The 24966-nt window shown below is 39.7% G+C and overlaps 2 protein-coding genes across 2 annotated transcripts; both read left to right on the forward strand.

Annotated features, from left to right (window-relative positions):
- The first annotated feature begins 21796 nt into the window (after positions 1-21796).
- LOC136522983 (uncharacterized protein At5g01610-like) lies at positions 21797-22311 on the forward strand. The gene has a single exon (XM_066516767.1). The coding sequence runs from the start codon at positions 21855-21857 to the stop codon at positions 22284-22286; it is 432 nt and encodes a 143-aa protein (XP_066372864.1). The 5' UTR covers positions 21797-21854; the 3' UTR covers positions 22287-22311.
- Positions 22312-24229: 1918 nt separating this feature from the next.
- LOC136523107 (uncharacterized protein At5g01610-like) lies at positions 24230-24710 on the forward strand. The gene has a single exon (XM_066516886.1). The coding sequence runs from the start codon at positions 24279-24281 to the stop codon at positions 24708-24710; it is 432 nt and encodes a 143-aa protein (XP_066372983.1). The 5' UTR covers positions 24230-24278.
- Positions 24711-24966: the final 256 nt, after the last annotated feature.

The raw sequence follows: 24966 nt of genomic DNA on the forward strand, positions 1-24966 counted from the left end.
AGTATAGCAATACAGTTTCTTATTTAGCCAGTACACACACTAGACTGAGGAGCTAGAGCAACTAACAAAAGCACTATGCACCATCCCTAGGACTAGCTAGTGCACTGATAGCCACAACATAGATACTATTCATCTAAATCATCTTTCTCCAGGAGTGTAGTGAAATAGTCTTAGAATGAATCTGGAGGAAGCCTTGACCAATGCCTTCAAGGATCTCTCTAGGGAGATGAGGAGCAACATTCTTGCCAGGAGGAGGGATCATGGCATGGGGCACTAGTTCACAAACATTTGCAATAGTCTCCTTGAACTTTTTGGCACCTTCTACATCCTTGAACCCTTCAAGCTTCTTTGAGAACCTCTTGCTCCTTCTCAGAAAGCTGTCATCAAGCTTTTCTTTTACCTTGATTGCCCTTTTCTTCCTTGGGGCCATGAAGACATGGGGTGGGCCATCAAGTATTTCCATGTTAGGCCCTTCTTCTTCCTCTTCCATGTAGTCAAGGGCTATCTTTTCCAGGGCCTACCCACCAAGCTGTTGATGCAAAATGAAGGCAAGATGGACTAGAATGAGATCATCATTGAAGTAAGAGGGGATAATAATTTCATGACTGATGTCTAACAAAGTAAGATGCCATAGGAAAATTGGAGAAGGTTTAGATGGTATGAAATTAAGTACCTTTTTCAGGAAAGAGGGCACAACAGTGATGATAGGGTCAACTGTAGTTGAGGGGCCAACAATGATTGATCTGAGAGCTTATGGAGGACCTTGCACTGCATTCAGAACTAGAAACATTGGAACTGAGGTGGTCCTGGCCTCCTTCTCAACATTTCCAACAACCACATTTTCAACAACATTCTCAGGGTTGACATCATTCTGAACAACATTCGCAGCAACATCCCTTTGAACTTCTGTCTGAAGGGCATTATCCTGATCCATCACTTCTGTGTCTTGAGGTGCCAGGTGCTACTGCCAGTGACTTAGACCCCCTCCATCTACATTCATAGCGATGTCTTTGTTGGATTCTACAGGGGTGGCATCTGAACTAGCAGGTGGTACAGGGCCCATCCAATGGGGGGCTGTGGGGGTTGGGGGTGTAGAGGCCCCACTATAACAAAAGCCTCTTCATCCTAAAGTTCAATCACATTCTCCTTTAGAACAAAACATGGAACTGTCCAAAGATCTACCTTTCTGAGGGAGGCCGGTGTTCACTTTTATAGAGTCAGGCATCTTAGCATCATCATTAAGATAGACTTTAGTAGTGCGAACCTAATGGACATCGTGGAAGAAGGTACGAAGTGCAGTCTTGAGATGCTCGAAATCCTCCTTGTGGACCGATGGTTGAAGATTGATGATCGCTAGGTCTTCATTGTAGAGGGTGTAGCACCCGGTCACACACACTTCATGGCGAAGCGGTGGACAGAGCACCGGATCCTCAAGCGTGAAGCTAGTGGGCACACGCGGAAGCGGATCAACCATCCAGTTGGCCATGGGAGTGCTGGGGTTTTCTGCAGGGAGTGGCGTGGCGGTGGACTGGGGGGTGGAGGAGTCAAGATTGGGGGGTTCAATAGTGTATATATGCTCCTTACGCGCCCCTTCATCTTCCTAACGAGAAATCGGTCGATAACGCTGCTTAGAAAGGCAAACGGAGGATACACGTCCATAATTGAAGCAATGATTGCAGCGGACCGGTTGCATGCAATCTTTCATAGAATGGCATGGACCTAGACAATTCAACGAGGTTGGTGCTGTAGTTATTGGGCTCTAGATTGGGCCGAATGAAAATCCAGGGAAGAGCCTGTTGAGTTTGAATTCAAAACTTTGGCCTCCTTGGGCATCAATGTTGCCTGAGATTTTGCCGGCTTCATAGTTGTGAGTTGATTTTTGATTTTTTATACTACAAAGAGAAGAGGGGAAGGAGTCAGAGAACGACTAAATTCAATGTCTAGAAAAAATAGCAATATATACTTATTTCACCAAGTTAACCAGGGATATTTAAATACAGTCATCATAAGAGGCGAAGTTTAAATATATACCCCATTTGGCATAGCGCCACCACCGGCTCCTGGTGCTTTTTGAGTCATTTTGTACCAAACGAGGTAAAATGGAACAGCACCACCCAAAGAGTCCCTCAAATCCTACCCTTATAGAATTTTGGGCTGAGATGAGCCAAAAATAGTGGCTTCACCTGGCTCCAACCCACGCATATGGGCCCCATTAAGTATTGATGTCAGATTCATCCCCCCCATCATGAGGAAGGACATGGGCACAGCTCCCTGTTGGCCATCAGGGCAAGGCGCGCGGCGGCCACCGTGGTGCGAATGAGGCACAACCATATGGAAGCACCGGGGTGTGCGGCCGCTGCAATGGGCACGTGGGTCGTCCGGGAGGGCGCGCGGCCGCTAGGGAGAGGCACGCGAGCTACCAAAATAGGGCGCATGGGCCACTAGGAGGGATGAGCGAGGTCGTTTAAGATACTAGGAGAAACTAGACGAGGGAGGTGTCGAAAGAAAGAAGAAAGAGAGAAGAAAAAAAGTAAGGAAAATAGTGAGGATTGAAGATGAGTAAGGCTATTGTAGACATTTTAGCATTTTCAACTACTATAATAAGGAGCTATTTTCTCGAAAAGTTTATTAAAATAGCCCTAGCTCTACCTGGGGAGCTGTTCGTGGAGCTAGAGAAGAAAAATAGCTTCACTAGTGAAGTGAAGCCATGCTAAGTGGTACCACATTTAACTGGTGGGCGACACTGATTTGGAATTCACCGTAGTGGTTTAGACCTTATTTTCAGTATCTTTCTCCAGTTAAACCGGCAGAAGGCCACATGACAAAGATGTGGCAACCGAAGGATTAATATGGACCTACTGTGCTAAATTTAAATAAGAGAGATTTTACAATGGTTAAAAAAACAGGATTGCTATCTGTTGCCCTGTGTTTGTTTCGTTGGCAGCACACGAATTTTTGCCGCGTTGATCTGGCGATGAAGGGCTGGGAGCGCTGGTGTTGGTTGAGAGTGAGGTGGCCTTTCTCTGGTTGGCTGATGTGTGGGTCCCACTGCTACTGTGTGTATTTTGGAAGTCGCGCCGGGTATCCGATGGGTCGCGTGGCTCCCCCATTTCTCTCGTTCACATCGCCGGGTAGCCGAGGGGTCACGTCCCATTTCTCTCACTCACATCGAGGCGACGACAACCCTCTCCCTCCCGGCGCGGTGACCAGGCGGTGTATCGGTGGCAGCGGCACCTCGTCCTATTGATCTGCTCAGTGACCTGTCGACTAGCTGCTTCCCGGTGCGCTGGAGGCGATTTGATCGACGGAAGCGGCAGTTGCTCCGGCTTGTTCTTCTTCGTCTTGGATTCGGCTTAGTGCTGTGTTGCCTCGCTCAGGCGGTGTCTGTCGATGAGCGGATGCGGGCTCTGTGTGGGTGAGGTTCGAATGCGTCTAGGGTTTGTTCTGTTAGTCCTTGTTAGGGTTTGGTTTGGTTTGCGGGCTCTGTGTAGATCTTATTTTTTGGTGAACTTGTTAATTAGGGTTTGGTTTGATGGATTGTTCTTTTGTGTTGTTGGGTTTTGTTTGATGTTTATGAGTTATTGAACTCATGATTCAATCAGATTCAGTTCTTTTGTGTTGTTTATGAGTTATTGTTCTTCCCTGGTTTGTATCATTTGTTAATAAGATTGGGTTTTTGTGAGTTTTTGTGTTGTTTATGAGTTTTTGTGACCTATCATTTGTTAATAAGATTGGGTTTGCCTGATGCAGTGATTCGTTAAGTTGTTGTGGTTCTGTTCTCTGTAACTAGGCACAAGAGAGATTGTCCATCTTATATGCTAAACTTTTATGTTCATCCTATGTGGTCTAGTGATACGTTAAGTTTTTTTTGTACATCAAGCTTGTTGATGGCTAGTTGACATCCTGATTTTTTTGTTGATGGCTAGTAATCCTAGCTTGCAGAGATCCAAGGCTTGGAGGAGGGTACCCACTGAAGGCTATCTGCAAGGTAATAATATTGTAGCGAGTCCTATCATTTCTGTGTCTTGTATGTTTGTATGTTTTCAGTTGTCCCTTTTCAATTTCACAAGAGACTTGAATTAAGGTGATTGAGGACTGTTATAGTCATATTGACATGATTTTTTATCAAGTAATTAAGATATTGACATGATTTTTGAACTTCTGTGTTTGGTCTAAGAATTGAAGTAGGATAGGCTGTTAATTCAGCAACTGTAAATGTAATTCATGATATCAAAGTCATGAATGAATTCAGCAACTTTACATTTCTGATTCGGTAGGATGCTTATCATCCAGTATCTTTTTTTTTTGTCATTTCTTTTAAAGTGCCTGTTTGATTATATACTGCATTAGAATTCTACTGAACTGTGATTTTATTCTATTACTTTATTTAGAAGCACCATTTTCTTGATTGCACATTTATTAGTAGTAAATTACACACTTCAACTACTGCAATTATGGTGTGTAACATGTGCAATATCTATTCTTGGAGCATGCAATTTTAGTTAACTTGGAGCATGCAATTGTTCTTGCTTTAGGGCATCGATATTCTTCTGGATGGGCTATTTGGGACTGGACAGTACATTTTTAAGGAGTGCATCTCATTTCTATTGTACAACATTGCGGTCTGACATAGATGATGCAATATTTGTAGTTCCCAGTGAAACACATTGATTTAATATTTTCATCTTTGATCGTTTGAGTTTAGATGGACAGGCACATGCGGAGCTCTTCATGTCCCCCTGTTATTCAATCGTCAGCTCCTCGCGTTGAAAGAGAACCTATTTTAGTAGAGTTGCCTTTGAAAGACGATGAGGTCTGTGCTATCTGCTTGGGTGTCTTAGATATCAGAAAAGAGGATGATGACAAAGCTGCTTTAGAGGCTGCCATGGAGACACTGAGGGTGCTGCCTTGTATGCATGTCTTCCACAAGATATGCATTTTTGAGTGGCTTGGTAGCGATAAGTCGTGCCCTCTGTGCCGATATAGGTATCCTAGTGTAAACGATGGTGATGATGTTGAGTTGTAGTTTGGTTAGTTGATATTATAAGTATTGGTTTTTTTATGAATACCAGCTATTGCTGGCTTGTAATTATTATATTAAACTATGATATATAATATATTTGGCTCTAGTTATTCCAGTGATCTTGGAGTTTTAGGTAATTTTTTCAGGAAGGCTCTCAGCTATTTTTTATTTGTTTTGTAAGCGTCCAATTACTTTTCGAGCTAGTTGTTTTGCTTCTTCTTTTATTGGCTGCAGGTAGCAATGAGGTCATTAACCAATTTTTTTTGTTATGTTATGTAGCCATGGATGATGATGAGTTTCTTTCTGATGCTGATCCTAGAAATGGTGTGAGTGAGGATGACTTTGCTATGAACTCTGAAGAAGAAAACAACTCTGATTCTATGAATGTTGGCGAGGTACTAAGTTCACTTGATTTTGTTTTGTTTGTGCACTTGTGTATTATAATATGATACTTGTTTGGGACTTAAAGGCTTTGTTGTTGTTGTTGTTGTCTTTTTAGGATGTAAATTCCTTGGAGGATGATATTGATCCTGCTGTAGCAGTCCAGGCTTTGAAGCATCTGAAAGGAGCATTTTCTAGAGTATGTTCTAAATCTTTTATGACTGAACTGTGCATATTTCTGTATCTCTTTGTACTATTACCTTCACTATGTCATAGTTATAGGAGTAGGACATCAGTCTATCTCTCATTTGCACATATCAACCTTTTCTGTTCTTATCCTCCAGCAGTTAAGTTACTATTATGAGTCCATGCCACTATGTTTTTTATGAACTAACTATTGATGTTGTTTTTTTAGTTTGTTAAGTCTATTAAGAAGAAAGGGAAATCACGACGTTCTGAAGTCTAGAAGTGTGCTAGAAAGGTAAATTCAGTAGCATGTGCTTTTTTTGACACCATGTTTAGTGAACTAATGATTAGTTTGATAACTGGAAACTTAGTTTTTCATCGGTTTTTCAGAATCTTAGAGACGTTAAAGGCACCGGTAAAGGAAAATCAACTGCTGGTGAGAGCTCATCTGCTAAAGCAGGAAGCAGGTGCAATAACAAGTATTTTGGAGAGAAAATAAGAGAATTGGATGAGTGTAAGAAAAAGATCATCAGGGATCATGGATTTGGGATCTTGCTTGAGTATGATGGATGTTCAGTGCCTAGAAACTTTGTCCAATGGATTGCGGATCAAGTCGATGTCAACTGTTGTGATATACTTGTTGGAGGCAAAGTAGTCCCTTTTTCTGCAAAGTCAGTTCACCTTTTCTTAGGGATTCCAATTGGTGGTTAAGACATCAGGCAACAGAAAGATGAGTTTGCAAAGGCCAATTTTCTTAAAGAAATCAATGAAACTTCTTTGCCCCTCATCAAGACCTTTGGCAACAAGTTGGTAGGCAACACTTTGTCTAATGATGACATCTTCCGATACTTCATGGTTGTTGCATTGTCAACTTTCCTGTGCCCAAACTCAAGTACTCTTCCCAGCCCCAAGTATCTAGGTCCTTTGATTGATGTTTCGACTGTGAAAGATTGGGACTGGTCCAAGTTTGTATTTGAATGGTTGTTTGCTTCGATATCATTATACAGAAAAAAGCAAAGAAGGACAATCGGTGGCTGCATATACTTCTTTGCGGTATGTCTTTTTTCCATTGCTTGTTTTTAGCCGTGGGATGTGAAAATGTATCTGATACTATAGATCCTTCAGACTTTGTTTCTAAGCTTGTTGTTCACGTGTTGCCCTGAAGCGAAGTTGTGAGTCATTTCTTTGAATTTTTCTTTTTTAGCTGATAGTCAGTGCCTTTGTTGTAGAAATTGTTAGTTTGTGAGTTTTTTTACTAGAAATTTGACCACGAATAAATTTAAGCACTACAAATGACAGTTAATAAATTTGTCTAACGAATTTCACCTATCTAGCTAGTTTACCCCTGTTGCTCGATGAACTTTTGGTTTTTCTTTAATAAAGGCCTGTAGTGGCTTCAAGCCTCTCCAGTTTCTTAAAAAAATCACCCTGTCTAGCTAGTTTGTAGAGAGACATACATCTACTACTACTAGTAGGTGAGTTGGCTGTAAACACTTTTGCACAATGAACCTGTGGGTACTTGTACTGCGAACCTGTGGGTCTCATGATTAGCTCCTATTGTTGTATTTTTGGATGTGAGTATTTTTTTAGTACTTGTTAGGCTATCACTTTGGAAGGTCCGTCAGTCTGTGAACGTGTGGGTCATCTATATGTAATGTATTTACTTACCACTTTGTAATTTCTTGTAGGCTTACTACTTAGACTTCCTAAACTTCGGATCTCGTCACCAGCTTCCCCCAAATCTACCAAGAATTCTGTGTTGGAAAGGTTCTATGATCAAAAAATATGCTTCATATGATTGTGTCTCTACTGATAAGTTTGGAAAGCGTCCGGTAAGTCTTGGTTTGAGGTTTTATAAGTGTTGTCATGTTTGTTTTGTTCTTGTTTAGATTACTGACTGACTAACTGTAATTTTTTGTGTAGGTCAAATCTATTGAGAAAACTTGTTATGCTGAATCTTTGTTACCGGTTGATGCTTGTGCTTCTTTTAGGGATTCTCTATATACTGATTGTAGATTATTTGATGAACAAGTAGGTGTCTTGTTCAGTATGTTCATGAGTATTTCATTTAGTTTAATATTTGTGTGGTTTAGTTCATTGCTATTTTAATATGCAGAATCCGCAATTTTTGCCATTTTAAATTACTATTAATTTGACATGACAGGACAATGAAGCTTTGTGTGGAATTTTCCAAGAACATCACACAACACATGGTTTCAGGAGCCCTGATAAACTTGTCATCTCAATGTTCCAGTACATGAAAAACTATCATGGTCGTGTAGTTGATGATGATCCACTGCCTGAGAATTCTGCTGCCGGAATCCCTTCTCTAGCCAATGTTAGTCACAAAGATGATGATGCAATGGCTCATGAATTTGAAGCCCCAATGCCTGTTGCTTCAACTCATACCATTGTGGAAGATGTTTTGGATACCACATTGCCTGCTGCTGGTGTATTTAATGTGGAAGTTGTTGATCCGACAATGGCTGCTGCTACTAAAAATAATGATGAAGAAGTTTCTGTGACTGAAAAATTTGATTCAGATAGTGCATACAATGTTTTTGGTAGTGACATTTGTGGTGTTTCTCAGGCAACTGTAATTATTTCTTCCAATAACTCATCAGCTCAAGGTACATAAAGTGTTTTTTGTAGCATTTTTTCAGCATTGAGTTAACTTTGTATCTCTTATTCATACTCTTATGAATATTTTTGAGGTGCAGATTCAGGTAGAAGGAAGAGGAAGAGGAAAAACTATGCATCACAAACTTCCACTCCTGATAGTGCAGCTTCTAGGACTCGATATGGACTATCTCAAGGTCTTGGAAAATCCCCTCTCAGTTGCAGAAAAGATGATTATGTTGAGGTCAATGTTTCTACATTTTATTCATTTTCCTTTTGTAGATAATATGTATTGTGACAAAGTTGAAGGGTTCTTGCTACTGCATATTATTATTAGCAGTAAATAATATGTATTTGTGAATTTTAGGCAAGTGTACTGGATCATGCTGGAATTGGAGGTACAAAGGATAATGCTGTACTTGTTGAAGAAGCCCAAATATTAGCTTCTAAAGCTAGAACCAAACATCAGAAGCTTGAACTAAAAGTGAGTTTCTATGTTTTGCTATTTTTTTTCTATGTGTGCACCTCACAAATTTTTATTTCCAGCTCTATTTTCGAACACCATAAGGCTGTGTATCGCCTCTATCCATCAGTGTTCGATTTTATTTCAGTTTAGTATGTAAAGCACTAGGTTTAGTTTAGATCACATTGGTTTACTGGATTATTGCTTAGATTTTTTTTGTGTGTATTTGCGTCTAGTTTAGTTCAGATCACATTCAGTTTATTTCAGTTCAATTTTATTTCAGTTCAAGTATTTTTTGTTTTTTGTTGGAGCTGACTAAATTGTCATTGTTTAGGTAGGTGAAAGAACTAGTGGAGCTGCTAGACCCTCGTCCAATACGATTGAGAACACTCCAGGTTTGTCCTGCTGATGAAAAAATGTTTAACAAAATCTATGATACAAACAAGACACATGTTTGAGCATGGTCTCTGTGCAGGAGATGCGTCTAGTAGAAGGAATCCTATTGATTCTCTGAATCAGAGTGATCAAGGTCTTTGTGCAGTGAAGAATGTCCAAAATGCTTCTAGTCCTAATTTGCATGTTTTAGACCCAAAAACAATTCTCTGCCATTCAAAAGAAACTCAACTGGCTGAAAATACAACTCCTGCTTTGGATTGTACTGGTTAGTACCTATTTCTAGATTGCACATTTGTTAGCAGTAAATCGAAGATTTGAAATACTGCAATTATGGTATTTGGCATGTGCAATATCTGTTCTTTGTCACCTGTAAGTTTGAACCTTCTTTACCAATTTAGTATTTGATAAAGCAGGGAAAGCACCTGTCCAGAAACCTTGTATGAAGAATAATGCTCCCTACTTTAATAGTCCTAGCATGCCATCTTTTAGAATGTTTGATGATGAGGATGATTTAGGAAATTATGTTGAAGATCCTAAACTGAGACGTCCTGTCGGTCTAGTATCTGGTACAGCTTGTACTTCAGATGATAATCTTCAAAGAGAAGCCCGAGTGCTACCTTCTAAAGCTCCAACTACACATCAGAATGTCCAACTAAATGTGAGTTTTGTATTTTCTGTGTTTTTTTTGTTTGAAGTCATAGAACAAAAAAAAGAGTTTCTTGTAACTTGTCTTATTGTAATAACACTTGAGTTACTTTCACTCTTTGATAGGTTCAATCCGAGAGCAGCTTCTACTTCCAATTTTGCCCTACATCAGATGGTTGGATGTTTGTTGACCGGATGAGGTCTAATCCATTTGGTGGAGGCGGTAATGTGAGCAATCAGGAAACTGTTCAGACCGAAAGAAATGACAATGTTGAAACTGTAAGCTTGTTTATTAGATTGGATCAATTTTGTATTGTGACATATCTTGTGACCTCTTTTCTATAACTAATATTGTAGTTTTTCTTGATTAGGACCTTGTGCGAATGGAGTCTTTACCTTTTACTGAGACTCCTGAAGAATCAATTGCTCCGGTTCCTCTAGCTACAATCAGCCCTTCTGGAGTACACATTGACATTGTAAAATGGGATTTATAGTTTTATCAATTTGGAACAATTTGTTAGTAGTTGGGGCTGCTCTCAGTCATGTAATAGCTAGTACAAGTGCTCTCAGTCATGTAGTATCGATACTCTAGTGTACCTTAGCGGTACTAGTGGTGTATATATAGACAATGAAGGCAATAGAAGCATTTCTATTGTCCCATTCTTTATACCTCTATTATGTCAATTTTAAATCAGACATAATAGAGGTACCTATTATGTCAATTTTTAGTTTATGATTTTCGAACAACTTTATGTTTTTTCTTGATTTTGTAGGCACCTACACCTCTTCCATTCCATCGAAGTGGGACTAAAAAGTATGGGAAGCAATGGTTTATCAGACAACTCTGAGTCCTTTTCAAACCAAGGTCCTTGGTACTCTTCTAGTGCAAAGTTAGCTGTTCATCATCCTAGGAGGACAATGATCCCAAGCAAATACAAGTTGAGCCCTTATATGATGCCTCATTCGAAGATAACAGTCTCCAGACTTGAAACTGACATATATGAGGTTGTTTTGAAGATGGCAGAAACTGAACATTCCAAGTAAGTTTTAAATGTTTACAACGTCCTTACCGTTTTCACCACTCTTGAGTAGACTTGAATCAAGTAATTATGAATTGTTTTCATTTGTCTCAGTCTTGCAGTAATCGATTATGGGCAAGTGGTTGCGAAATTAAGTGCACTTGCAAGTTCTCTTAAGCCTCAAGGAAAGGTCCATTACTTTGTAGTGAATGCTTTGTGCAGATTGTTATTCCATAGGAAACACCCTAAGAATTCTTACAAGCATTATTTCTTCTCTAAAGTTGGTGTAAGTGTCATTTGTTTCTCTTTTTTTTCTCAATTACATGTGGTAACTATATCAAATAAAATAATATTGACCAATCTGTTTTTGTAGGACTATTTTATTGGAAATCACGGTCCTAATGATAGCAAGGAGAAGGAGCTATATGATAATGCAGTGAAATGCTTTAAGGGTGCTGGTCGTGCAAGGTCATTAGCAAACAGCCAATATGTGAGTAACACATTCTTTTAATTTTTTAAGCTTTAGCACATATGTTGTGTGCATTGCACTTGTGCTAATAATCCCTTCCTTTTCATTTTGGGTTATTTTGTCAGCTTTATTTTCCAATTCTCTTCCATGATTGGTGGTATGTGGTTGTTGTGTATATCACTCGAAGATTGATTGTAATCTTGGATTCCTGTACTCTACATTTTGGAGCAGACTCACATTTCCATAAAGCTGTCCGTGATGAATTTGTAAGTGGCAGCAGCACATGGATTCACATCATTTTGTTTGAATGCAATGTGAAATTTTGTTCAAATAAGAAAAAATATATATCTGCACTCTAATTATTTCCTCTACCTGCTTTTAGATACCAAACTTGACCACAGTCTGGAGTGAAGTTGTTCAAATTGACTTTGGGTTCCATGGATATGAAGTAATCTATGCAGATGTACCTCAGCAGACTGAGAAGTAGGTAGTGTACAATTTTTTTAGATCATATCATTTTGTGTGGTGGTTATAATATTCTGTCTTGTCTTTCTCATATCTTTGTTTTAGCTTTAGCAATGATAGTGGTATCTTTGCGATGAAGAATCTAGAGCTTTGGGAGCTAAATGTCTATTTGATGGACAAGTTTTGTGAAGCTGATATTGGGCATCTTCGTATCAAGTACATCAATGACATGATTTTCAATGAATACAATAGTTCTGAAGATGGTCGATCTAAAGTGATGAAATATGATGCTGAGGTAGTACTAGTTGCAATGTCAATTTGTGTATTGTTCCATCATGTACTCAATTGATTTTTGTTTCTAATATTTTTTTCTCAGGTCTACGAACAGTACTATAAGAGAGCATGACCTGCGTGTTGTGTTTGGATCTTGTGTTTAGGTTCCTGTCATGTAGTGTGTAGGTTCATGCTATGAGGGCATGGTACTTTGTAAAGAAGCAGCTGCGTTAATGAGAATAGTTGGTGCTGAAATGGTTGTAAATATTAATCTATAGTCAAGAGGCTAAACTAAAGTGGATGATAATATTTGGTTGGATGATTTGTTTGGATGCTTGATGTTAACTGTTTTTTGAACCATTATTCTAAGTTTATGTTCTTCTTTGTTTGTTTGTTATTTTTGTCCACTATGTGTCAGTGTAGTAACCTTTGATAGCGAAGACAAGGACAAGCTTGAGATTTGTGGAGGTCCCTCTTGTTCTTCTAAAGATGATGTCTGATCCGGTTAGTGTGTGCTTTCTCTGTTATTGTGTACTCCAAATTGTCTCTTGTGACTTGTTTGTGCTAACACATCTTGAAATATGTTAATTGTGATTTGTGTCAACACACACCGCCATGCTCGGCGCTGTCCCAGAGTGCTACTCATGGACTGGAGGAGAGATTGGGTTTGACACCTACTTCTCCATGGCTAGGGGCAATGCCATTGTCCCTGCTATGGAGATGACCAAGTGGTTCGACACCAACTATTAAGTCCTTTGCCTGCTACTAATGGTAATTTCAGTTTCAGATTTTGTATTGAATATTTTTCTGACAAACTTTGTTCTACTTTTACAACCATTTTATTGTCCCTGAATTGGGCCCTAACACCAAGTTCTCCTACACTTCTCACAAGGCTGTTAACGAATACAAGGTGGCTAAGGCGGTACGATACACTCATTGTATTTCTATTATCTCAGTTTAATGTGCTAACCTATTCTCCTAATGTTAATTTCCTACTTGTGTACTTGATTATCTGATGGTTGCTAATACATTTGTATTTCTTTTGACATCATAATTACCCGATAAAGTCATTTGATAGTTTAGCATGCTGGCTTCAGCTAATTGAACCTCAAACTAGTAGCTGATGGTTTTGGATAGCTGGGCTATCTTGTGGCTGTTGTAGTAGAATATCATGAACTCATATCTTTTAACTCTATTAACTATATAAGAAACCTGTGTTTAGTATCCATTTATTGATTGCACATTTATAAGTAGTAAATTGTAATAAGCTATAATGGAAATTGCAAGTATCGGGCACCACAATTGTAATTCTGAGCGTTTGCAATATGCTGGCATTGAACTATTTGCCTCCTTGTCCTTTGTTTATTGTGATTTGTGCTAGCACACACCATATTTTTGTCCTTGTCCTTCCATAGAAAAAATTTGTTTTTGTGATTTGTGTAACACATTTGAAATATTTGTCTTTGTTTTTCTGTAGTAAAAATTGTATTCTGTTTATTGTGATTGTGCCAGCACACACCTAGGACCTTCCTTGTTCTAAAATGTAGCTAATAATGGCATAAATGATCCTGTGATTTCAAATAGATGTTCCCCATCTCTTTGTTTTGCAGACTAACTCTTAAATATTAAGTCTTAAGTCACCACAGTCACCATTTGTCTTTATACACAAAACCAACTCTTAAGTCTTACCTTCTATTTTTGTAGACTATGTGAGGGTGCTGAACTATTGGACCTTATTTTGGCCAAGTAAGGAGGCAGATCATGTAAGACTGTACCTTTTTCGTTCCCAAAACTTCATGTACTAGCTATTTGGTCACTACTTCCTATGTCAGCACTCAGTAATATAAGTTTACTAGTTTTTGGGGTTGCGATTTTGCTAAGGCTGACATTTTTGTAGATGTATTTGCTAGCTCTGATGTGTTTGGCAGCTGCATTTTGTAGGTAGTACTTTATGATTATATCTGTAGTGGTTGCTTTTGTTTGTTGCCTTTTTTATTTTTCATGTTAGTGGAATGGTGGGGTCTCGTGTGTTGGTTAGGCCCACTTGCTAACTTTATTTTTTTTGAGCTATTTTTGGTGCTGTCTGTAGATCTCGTTTTGCATGCAGTGCTTGTTCATCTGTAAGTGATTTTGTCATTTTTGTGCTAGTTGATCTATATATTCTGCAAGTATGTCTAAATAAGTGTAGGCTAAGTAAATCTAGAAAGTTTTCATCAAATTGTCATTTAAAATTTGTGTAATCTCTTGTGGTGAGACTAATTCACTAGTTACTATGTTGGTTGCATGCAGGAGAATGTACTTGCTCCCATCTGAAAAAAGAACCGAGCTGAAGAGATAGAGGTGACAGGCACTTCGGTTGTCCCTCAAATTTGTAGGTGCTTACTACATCCAATCTATATATTTGTCCCTCAAATTTTGTGTGTGTGGTTAATGGAGGAGAATGGATAATACTTTATCTATATTCATGACAAGCAACCAACTCCCAACAGTGTATGATGTCATCAAGTTCAATTATTCTTCTAAATAAATATGAGCATCCTATCAACTATCGACTGTGTTTGATATTCTGTATTTTCTAAGATAACATTCATAAGTGTTTTCTGATGAAGATTCTAATTGGGTGTGAACAGCGTAGGGATTTTTCTTGTTTGTTCTGCTTGAAGCTAAAACAACAACATTTTGGTGTGTTCAGTATATTAGGCTTGTTCAGACCATGACAATGATAGGATAGAAATCATCTTTAGTTATTTTGTTGTGCTACAGTTGAAGGAAATTTGAAAATTTATGAATTGTCAATTATTGGCAACCACCGATTTAATTTAATGTCTGTACTACTTGGAGTTTCACAATTGCAATCACCAATAATATAAATTGGAGTTTCACAATTGCAATCACCGATAATATAAATTGTAGATATTGGGCACTGCAATTGTAGTTCTTAGCATATGTAATTTTAGATGTAAGCATAATTTAATTTAATGTCTGTAACATCATGCTCATTACATAAATTACATAAATATGTTGGCTACTTAAATTTTGCTTCTATCTGCTGATCATTGTGAAATGCTGCATGTCTTTGATCACCGTGTCCTTAGTGTGGTGTGGCTTCGGGATCAGTGCTACCATTTGATGTTTCCTTCCTCTTCTTTCTTTTTGGCTTCACCGGAGAGCCTACAAAACATTATTAGTTCATATAAATAAGAATTTTTGCATTTGGATTCAAATTCTATTTGTATGTCCTTAAATTTTATACCTGCACTGTCTGTGTCATTTGTTTTCTTCTTTTTCTTCTTTTTTGCTGCCACTAGTTTCTTCTTTATTTCTTCTATATGTGTCTTCATTCTAACAGGTTTAGGTGGCCTTCCCTTTCTCTGAATTCTTTCTAGATCATCTATTTCAGCCTGTGGATCTCCAGCTTGTGTTGCTATAGTTTGTCCTTCTTCATTTCCTTGCTGGTCATTTTGTGCTTCACCTGTTTGCTGAGCACATAGCATTCTATCTAAATTGATTTCCATCTTGTCGAATTCTGCCATAAGGTATTCCATGGCTTTTTCATTTTTTGATCCTTTTGAATTCAGTATTGTTGATCTCCTGGATAATATGTTGAATCTCAACAATAAGCTTGTTTCAAGTGTTTCTTCTTCTTGTCTTTCAACATGTACCTTCATATCATTTTTTCTCCACCTGTCTAAGAAGTATTTGTCTAGAATTGTGCTGATTTCCTTTTCAATGACTATTTTCAAGATATGAGAGCAGAGTATGCCATCTTTGCTGAAATTTGCACATATGCAGGTAAATTCTTCTTCTCCTTGTGTTAGTTCAGTGTTTACTGTATATCTCCTGAACCTATGAACCTCCTGAATCTGGTTACTTTTTTGCCACACCTCAAATGTTTTTCCATCTTTAGTTTCCCTATAGTTCAGCCTTGATGTTGCCTTCAGTTGTAGCTGAAACTTTTTGAATATGTTTCTATTGTATAGCTGTTGTGCCTGCTGCTCTATTCTGTAGCCGAATATAAATTCCTTTGGCCTTTTCTGCTTGCTATAGCTGTCCTCTAGCCTTTCTGCTCAATTTATGGTATGAACAATCCGATTGTACTCTTTTAGAAAGCTGATGATACTATAGGTTGGCCCTACATTGTCTTTGAACCTCGCATTTGTTGCCTCACTCCTGGATGTGGTCTGTATGAAAGGGAAAAAGTCATTTTTGTAGTAGACCAGGATAAACCTTTTCCTCATTTTCTACATCTTGGAAAAGTAGTTATTCCCTTGAAGGTTTCTTTCCTCGATCATTCTCTTCCAAAGTCGCTCAAATTCTTCCACCGTTAGACTATTGTTCACTATATCTTCGAAGTCTTCATATAGTCCTTCATTTGCTGCAAAGACCTTGACATTCTTATTGTAGCATTTGGTCTTTATGTGGAACAAGCAATTTCTGTGCTTTGTGTTTATGAAGACTTGCTCTATTGCTGATTTCATCGCCATGTCTTGGTCTGTGATGATTGTTTGAGGGTGTTTTCCTGCCATTGCTTGAAGGAAAGTTTGAAATACCCACTTAAAAGTGTCCACTGTCTCATCATGCAGGAAAGCACATCCGAAATGGCAACTTTGCCCATGTCCGGTGATTCCAACAAATGGTGCAAAAGGTAAGTTGTATCAGTTGGTCATATATGTCGCGTCAAAACTTACACATTCTCCATAATCTGCATAATATTTCATAGAAGAACAGTCTATCCAGAACAAGTTTCTCACTCTCTTGTCCTCATCTAAATCAAACTTGTAAAAGAAAGACGGATCCTCAGTTTGTTTCTTTCTAAAATAATCCAGTACTTGTGTCATATCTGATCCTCTAACTTCTCTGTTCAGCCTTGTCCTGTAGTTGTTGATATCTTTCTTTTTCATCGGTATAGCTGTAAGCCCCCCTCTAAGATACGATAGAATAGAAACCATCTTCCTAGTCGGGATATTGTTATCGTTCAGAGTCTTGATAAGTCCTTTTTCCATTTCTGTCATATACTTGTGACCAGAAAATAGCTGATCCCTGTCTCCAGGGCATAGCTCATGATTATGCTCCAAATCAAGAGTTTTAACCTTCCATACAGCTCCTTCTTTCACCATCATAACACAAGGACAATCTGACTTCTGCTGAACATTTGTTTTCCTTCTTCTTACCGGTTTCTTTCCAACATCCTTGTCTACTTCAGCTTCTTCTTGCTCTAAACACTTTGGTTCCTTTTCTTTTCCTTGACGAGTGCATCTCATTGTTACTTTGACTACCTCATTATTTCTCTTCTTACTTTGAGTTCTTGTTGTATGTGTTATGGCAACTTGAAATCCAGCTAGGAACGCATAGAAGTTGAAGAAATGGTGAGCATCATCCCTACTTTTAAATTCCATTGATAGCTGTGGGGTGTACTTGCTGTTGATTGGTGCATTGTTGCCTTCAGATGCTGCAACCTGCTCATTTTTGATGAATTCTTCAATCTCTTCCTCTGTCAGTTCCTGGCTACCATTTACATGTTCATTATCATCTGTTACTGTTGATGTAATATCTGAACTTGTTGGTTCTACTGCTATGATCCTCAAGTCATTTTTTCCCATTGTTGGTTGGTCATCTTGATTTTCATGCTGCACCTGTAAATATATTAGCAGCAGTCTCAGTTTCTGAGTAATGCGATTTATAATAAAATATATTTTTTCAGTGTGGACTGAAATAGTTGAAGAGATCATTTTTTATGTACCTCATCAATGTCCATGTTATTGAATATATCAGTTTGCCAATGGTATTGTTGAATTTCAGATCTATCATCATCAGCTATGCTTGTCGTTGCTCCATCATCATCAGCGACGATTGCCATTTCTCCATCCTATTTTTGCAAAGATAAATTTTACTTTGATGCCAGTACATATTTGTATTGGTTATAAATGTAATCAAACTGGCTCAGCTGTCTGTATGTACCTCATATAACAGCCTTGAGTCTGATATTGACCAGTCAGTTTGTGGTCCAAAGATTTCATCTAGATCTTCAAGTCTCATATTCTGTTTTATTTGTTTGATAATGAGAATGGTTACCATTTATAATATAACACAACTAGTCTTGTTGCTGCACAATTTATAATGAAGCCTTGAAATTAAAGTACTGTTATGCTGAAATTACATTGCACATATGTGTGTAATTTACATATGTGTGAATTGTAATTTTTGTGTACTAGTATTATAAAATTTTACCTGCGTATTCCAGTCAGTTTGATCATCTTCCTGAGAGTTCCTGATCTGTTCCATCATAAGTTCAGTGTAGCCTCCCTGCATTAAAATATATTCTAGTCAAAAAACAACCTTCTTATGTTGGCATTTTTTTTTATTCTAAGCAATGATTTTGCTCACCTTTTTGTATCTGTAGGTATTTGAAAGGTCACTGGAATAATTTGTGCCTCCAAATATTTGGTAAGAAGCTGACTGCACTTCCTTAATTGCTTCTTGTGATTTCACTGATGTTGGATAATCATCACATCTACTTGTTGTGACATACATATTATTCTGCTTCATAAAAAAGCAAGCAGATGAGTACTTACATAGTTTTTCATTGCATCATTGAATTGTGTTTCTTACCTCAAGTAGTTGATCAAACTCGACTGGTGCTTGTATTAGTTGCATAAGGGAAGCAATTGAAACCTGCAAGAAAATGAAGAAGCCATTAGTTCTCATTTATTTATTGTTTGTATCAATTGTTTTGAATTAGGAGTAATTTTACATCATTGTTGCTTTCTTCTTGGCGAATCATATCCTCATAATTATGAATCTGATATTGTGCATATGACATTTCCTGCAGCCTTGTTCGTCTTTCTAGATTCATGTTCTGTTAAAACATCTAGATTTCATATTTTGCCAGTTAGAAGGTTTGTCATCATTACATATTCTATGCATCTAACACACAGTAGGGCTATTGTAAGTAGTTAGAATCAGCTATAAATAGGAAGCATAGTTTGTAGTGTTATTCATGCTACCATCATTGGCTTGCATATTTGTTTTTTAACACAATAAATGTATAGCACTAAAGGAATTACTAACTAAACTTGCAGAAGCTGTGGCGGATGCTAACAAAGCAATTGAACTTGATCCTACGATGCATAAAGCCTACTACCGGAAATGGTTAGTGGCACTCTTCTTTTTTCAATAAAAGTTATACATGAACACTCCCATAATTCCATGTGCTACATTTTTGTCTATGTACTAAGGTTTACTCATCTATTGAAGGAATGCGAAGAGCGCATCGCTGGTGATCAAAATAAACTTCAGCTAATGTTAACAAGAAATAACAGTGAGCCCACACCAAAATTTTGTCCTTGTCCTTTCATAGAAAAAAATTGTCTCTTGTGATTTGTGGTAACACATCTTTCAACTTTGTTACTTGTGATTTGTGCCGACACACATCTCATTTTTGTCCTTGTCTTTTGTGCTAACACATGTTGAAGTTTATCAATTGTGATTTGTGGCATGTTAATTGTGAATGTTTTTGCTCTCAGCGGTGAAGCTAGAAGATTGACATGGTCCACTCAGCTGTGTATAGCCTTGGATAAGTCTTTTTGAGTTAGAGTGAGACGTGCACATTTTTGTATTGATCCTGAGATATCATTCAGCTATATATTAGGTCTTGATTCTGTACATATACTGTAGAATAGTAGGAGCTCTCATATATTTTAACTGTGTGTTGCATATAGTGTACAAGAAGGCTACGTTTAGTATCCATTTTTTCATTGTACATTTATAAGTAGTAAATTGCATACTTCATTTTCAGCAATTATGGTGCCCAACATGTGCAATATGTAGTCCTGATGAGAAATAATATTGCTCTAACGTGGTTCAGTTACATGGTAGCCTGCTTACTTTTGGTAGCCTCATCTTGTCTTCAGTAGCTCATGTGTTGTTCTTGTTCTGAGCTTAAATGTAGATCATCAGTTACATGGTAGAACATGTCGTGGGTACAAGCTCATTTGGGATTCTCTTCCAGGTATGGTGTGCTTGGTTGTGGGGGCTCTTCTTTTGTAGGTGCAACATATATTGAATTCGTGGGGCCTGAATTATTTATGATTTGTGGCAACACATTTCAGTATTTTGTCTATCATACTATAGATTTGCTGAGGCACATATGGTTTTGGTGGTGAGGCACTTATGGATTTGTTGGACCATAGCCTTTACAGCCATAAGGGAAGTGTTTCTCTACGACCTTGTGAGGTTTGTAGCTTTTGCTGGAATCTAAAAATGTTTCTTTAGCGACGAGGATACCTATTTTGTTTGTCTTCCTTTCATCCTTGAACCTAACATATCTAGATGAAGTAATATGTAGATGAAGTAATTGGTGTGACAGGAAGATAATCTCTCTTCTTGCCTTGTCGTCAAATGTCAGATGCATTAGGTACATTAGTCTTCTGATTAGTGTGAACATAGGATAACAGGATCAGGGTAATATATCAGGCACCTGTGATTTGGGGTTTTGCATATATAAACCCATGTCTTCATCTAAAAAATGAACCTGATCCAGATGGTACTTATTGTCTTTCAGTTATGAAGCAGATGGCATGGCTAAAGATTTCATGCCTCTCTATTCACTAAGAGGTAATCACTCTCCATTCTATGTTGATGTTGCTTTTCATACTTGTTTTCTTTTACTAAGGTGTAAGTCAACCTATAGCTAGCACCTTGCCTTCAAGACAAGGGTCAGATAGAGAATATAAATTTATTTATGATTTCTGATTCCTGAATTTGGTTCCTGAGTTCCTTAATTTGCGAATTTGTATTTCTGATTTCTGAATTTGGTTGCAGCAAATACTAGCAATCTTGGATTACATCTTTACGAGGAAGTCGGTGTGCTTACCTTGGTTGTTGAGGTTAGTGGTTCCCCTTCAATCTGTTGGTTGGTTGCCCCTTTCCTCTGGTCTGCTTGCCCCCACGCAGAGGAGATCTTCATCTTTGATCTGCTGGTTGTATTCTCCTTTCCCCTGTTCTGATCTGATCTCATCTCGACGCAGAGCAGTGCTTTGCTTGCCCCCACGAAGAGATCTGATCTCCATGGAGGGCAGAGGCTTCCCCCTGTGCCCCCACGAAGAGATCTGATCTCCACGAAGAGGCTTCCCCACGAATAGATCTGATGTCATCTCTGTCTTCTTAGTTATTGGGCTCTGGGCTGAACTAGGTCTCTCTGTCTTCGTAGTTAGTGGGCCTCTCTGGCATGTCTTTATTGGGCTGAACAATAATTGTGGGCCTTGTTTGCCTGATGGAATTTGTGTGTTGCATTCTCTTAAAACACATGTTTTTTCCAGTGTTTCAATTCGTGTGTTTTTTAGGCATATAACAACCATGTGCTAACTAGTCCAAAAACACATGGATTTTCCTATGTTGAAATCTGTATGTTTTTCATACAGCCAACAACCATGTGTTGGTTTGTGTTAAAACACACGTGTGTACAGTAGACAGACTCTAAAAAAAATACTAACCATCTATTGGGAGACATCAATCGGTGTATAAAAATATGACATACCAACATGTGGCTAATCGTATAGAGTTTAAACTAATTTACATAATGTACAATTCATTGGAGCTTAGATCGTAGAGAAACGGTCAAAGTTTTGTAGCTCATCACGCCGGACGGGATGGAAAGCACGCCAAAATGGTCCTCACCAAGTTCAACGCCCCTTTGCCAACGAAGTCAAACAAGACTGCACCATTCGTTGCACTGCTTCTTTGTAGTCTGTAGTCTCTACAAGCTGCCTGCCTGCCTATATATGTGCTGTTGCTCCATCCCTAATCACACAAACATTTCATCACTCTCAACAGCAGCTAGCTAGCTATATACAGTTTACGGCTACATATAGACTATAGTCTCTTTCTTGGCCCTACTCACAGCTCAATTTATAAACCATGGCGTCCCAGGCCATCCAGAGCCACCGCGCTGGTGCAGATGTCATCACCGGAGACGCCGCGTGCAGAAAGAAGTCCATTGAGCTGCTGGAGGAGCTTGGCCTCCCCAAGGGCCTGCTTCCAATGGAGGACATCCAGGAGTTCGGGTACAACCGCGAGACAGGGTTCATGTGGCTGGTGCAGGGGAAGAAGAAGGTCGAGCACACATTCAAGAAGATCAAGCAGACGGTGTCCTATGCCTCCGAGGTGACGGCGTTCGTCGAGAAGGGCAAGCTAATGAAGATCATGGGCGTGAAGACCAAGGAGCTGATGCTCTGGCTCAGCGTCGTCGAGGTCTATGTTCCCGAGGCCTCGCCGGACAAGGTCACTTTCAAAACCGGCACCGGCCTCTCTGACACCTTTGATGCTGCTGCCTTTGCGCTCGGAGAGTAATCTAGTTCAAGTTAAAAGTACTACGTTGCTGGTGCTGCATGGCCGAGTGTATTTATCTCTTGTTTTGTAACCAAACATGTATGATGTACCGTGTGTGTGAGTTTGTACTGTACTGTGGAGTATTTCGCAATTTTTTGATTCCATATACAATTCAGTGAATTCTCGTGTTCCCATCGTATATAGAATCTCCGTGTTGGACGAGTATACGACCTGGTTGAATCGGACGGACCATATAATAAGTTAATAACCCCTCGCACCCGCGGAACCCCTGATCAAACGCTCGCCCATCAAGGAGCATGGCCGCGCCACCATCACCACGCAGACCACGCTGGCCGCCGGAACTGATGGACGTGGAAGAGATCCTCCTCCGCCTCCCGAAGGACAAACCCGCGTGCCTGCGCCTCGTCCATGCTGCCCTCGTATGTAAGCGCTGGTGCCGCCTTGTCATTGATCCTGGCTTCCGGCTCCGATTTCACCAGTTCCACTACACGCCCCATGCTCGGGTTCATCATCTACGGCCATGCACCTTCCACTGCCACCCGCTTCTTTGCCTACCTCCTCATTCCGCTTTCGCCCTTATGACGCAGGCTGCCAAAGCTAGTCTCCCCTCTGAAAAATCCTTCCTAGACCACAATCGACCCTGGCTAGGCCATGGCCATCCATCAGCCAACAACAGCCAGCCTTGGGCAAGCCACAGCTGCCCCCTGGCTAGGCCACACCCGCCCAGCAGCCAGCCACGGCTGGCCACAGGCAGCCAGTAGTCGGCCAGGGCACGACAGCCTCGGCCAACCACACCTAGGCATGGCCAACCCAGGATGGCCAGAGCCAGCTGTGGCTGGCCAGACACGGCCAGCGATGGCCATGGCCCTCCTGGCGGGTGATTGTGGCTGGCTGGATGCATCAGCGAAGATCAGCTTCCAAGACGTAGTCTGGTATATGGAAGAGATCGCCCAGGAAACCTCGCACGAGGAGGATACGCGGACACGGCACTGTGCGTATTTTTCCACGCTGGGGGCTAGGTTTCCCAAGTGCCAAAGGATTTGAAGGTGGGGCTGAGAGTCGTTGGAGATATTTTTTTTTCAATCTTGCTAAAAGTACTCGATTGGGACAGTGTTTTACGAACACTCGGGATGCTCTAAGCGCGCAACATGCCCAACATTCTAATGCTATATAGACATATTATTTTGTATTGTTAAATACTTTAAGTATTTACTCGCAAAAAAAATACTCATAAGTATTAATTTTAGTATTGTCCCGGTTGAGAATGGAAGTGTTAATGTTTTAGTATTTTTCCTTAGAGAATGGAGCTCCTATGTCGATGTTGTAACATTATATTGCTCTTTGATGTTTTAGTTGATTTCTGATTTTCTTATAGACTCAGAGGGCGGCTCAAATAAGTATTGAGAAAAAATTAGCAAAATTTACTTATGCCACAAAGTTAATCGGCGATTTTTAAATACAGTCATTATAAAAGGAGAAATTTAAATATATTATAGTGAACCGGTACACTGATTGGGAATTTAGAGTAGTGGACCCTGTTTTCAGTTAAACTGAGACAAGGCTAAATTTACAAAAAACAATTAAATAAAAAATTATAATGGTGGAAAAAAATACAAACAATTTATTGAGAGAAACCGAACGGTGTAAAAAAAATGAGGTACCAACTTAGCTACTCGTGTAGAGTTTAAACTAATTTACAAGTAGCTAGATACGTAGAGAAACGGTCAAGTTCGTAGTTCAGCACGCCGGACCTGAAAGCACACCACAATGGTCCTCGTCTAAGTTCAACGTGCTTTGCCAACCAAGTCAAACAAGACTGCATGTACGTTGTCTTGCAGTGCTTCTCATCGGTCTGTAGGCTGTCTGCCTATATATGTGCTGTAGCTCCATCTCCCATCACACAAACACATCATCACTCTCAAGAGCAACCAGCTACAGTTTTACAACGACAGTCTCTTTTCTTGGCGCTACTCACAGCTCCATTTGTAAACCATGGCGTCCCAGGCCATTGAGAGCCACCGCACCAGTGCAGAGGTTGTCACCGGGGACGCCGCGTGCAGGAAGAAGTCCGTTGAGCTGCTGGAGGAGCTCGGCCTCCCCAAGGGCCTGCTTCCAATGGAGGACATCCAGGAGTTTGGGTACGACCGTGACACGGGGTTCTTGTGGCTGGTGCAGGGGAAGAAGAAGGTAGAGCACACCTTCAAGAAGATCAAGCAGACGGTGTCATATGCCTCCGAGGTGACGGCGATCGCCGAGAAGGGCAAGCTGAGGAAGGTCACCGGCGTGAAGACCAAGGAGCTGATGCTCTGGCTCAGCGTCGTCGAGGTGTACGTTCCCGAGGCCACCCCGGAGAAGGTGACCTTCAAGACCGGTACCGGCCTCTCGGACACCTTTGATGCCACTGCCTTTGCGTTCGGAGAGTAATCAAGCAATGTAATCAGCAAATTGCGTTGGTTAGCTCGTGAAACATATATATGCCGATCGAGCCATGTCATCTCAGTTCAAGTTCAAGTACGTTTATATTTTCGAATATATTTATGTTTTCTTTTGTATGTAAACCAATGTTTTAAATAGCTGGCTAAGCCATTTAGCTATCTATGACCCAAAACGGGCTATAGTAGGCTATAGCGGTAGCTAAGGGCTAACTTGTATATGGAAAATCTCAGCTAAATCCTTCTCA

The sequence above is a fragment of the Miscanthus floridulus genome, chromosome 18, assembly GCF_019320115.1.
Source record: "Miscanthus floridulus cultivar M001 chromosome 18, ASM1932011v1, whole genome shotgun sequence".
Lineage (NCBI taxonomy): Eukaryota > Viridiplantae > Streptophyta > Magnoliopsida > Poales > Poaceae > Miscanthus > Miscanthus floridulus.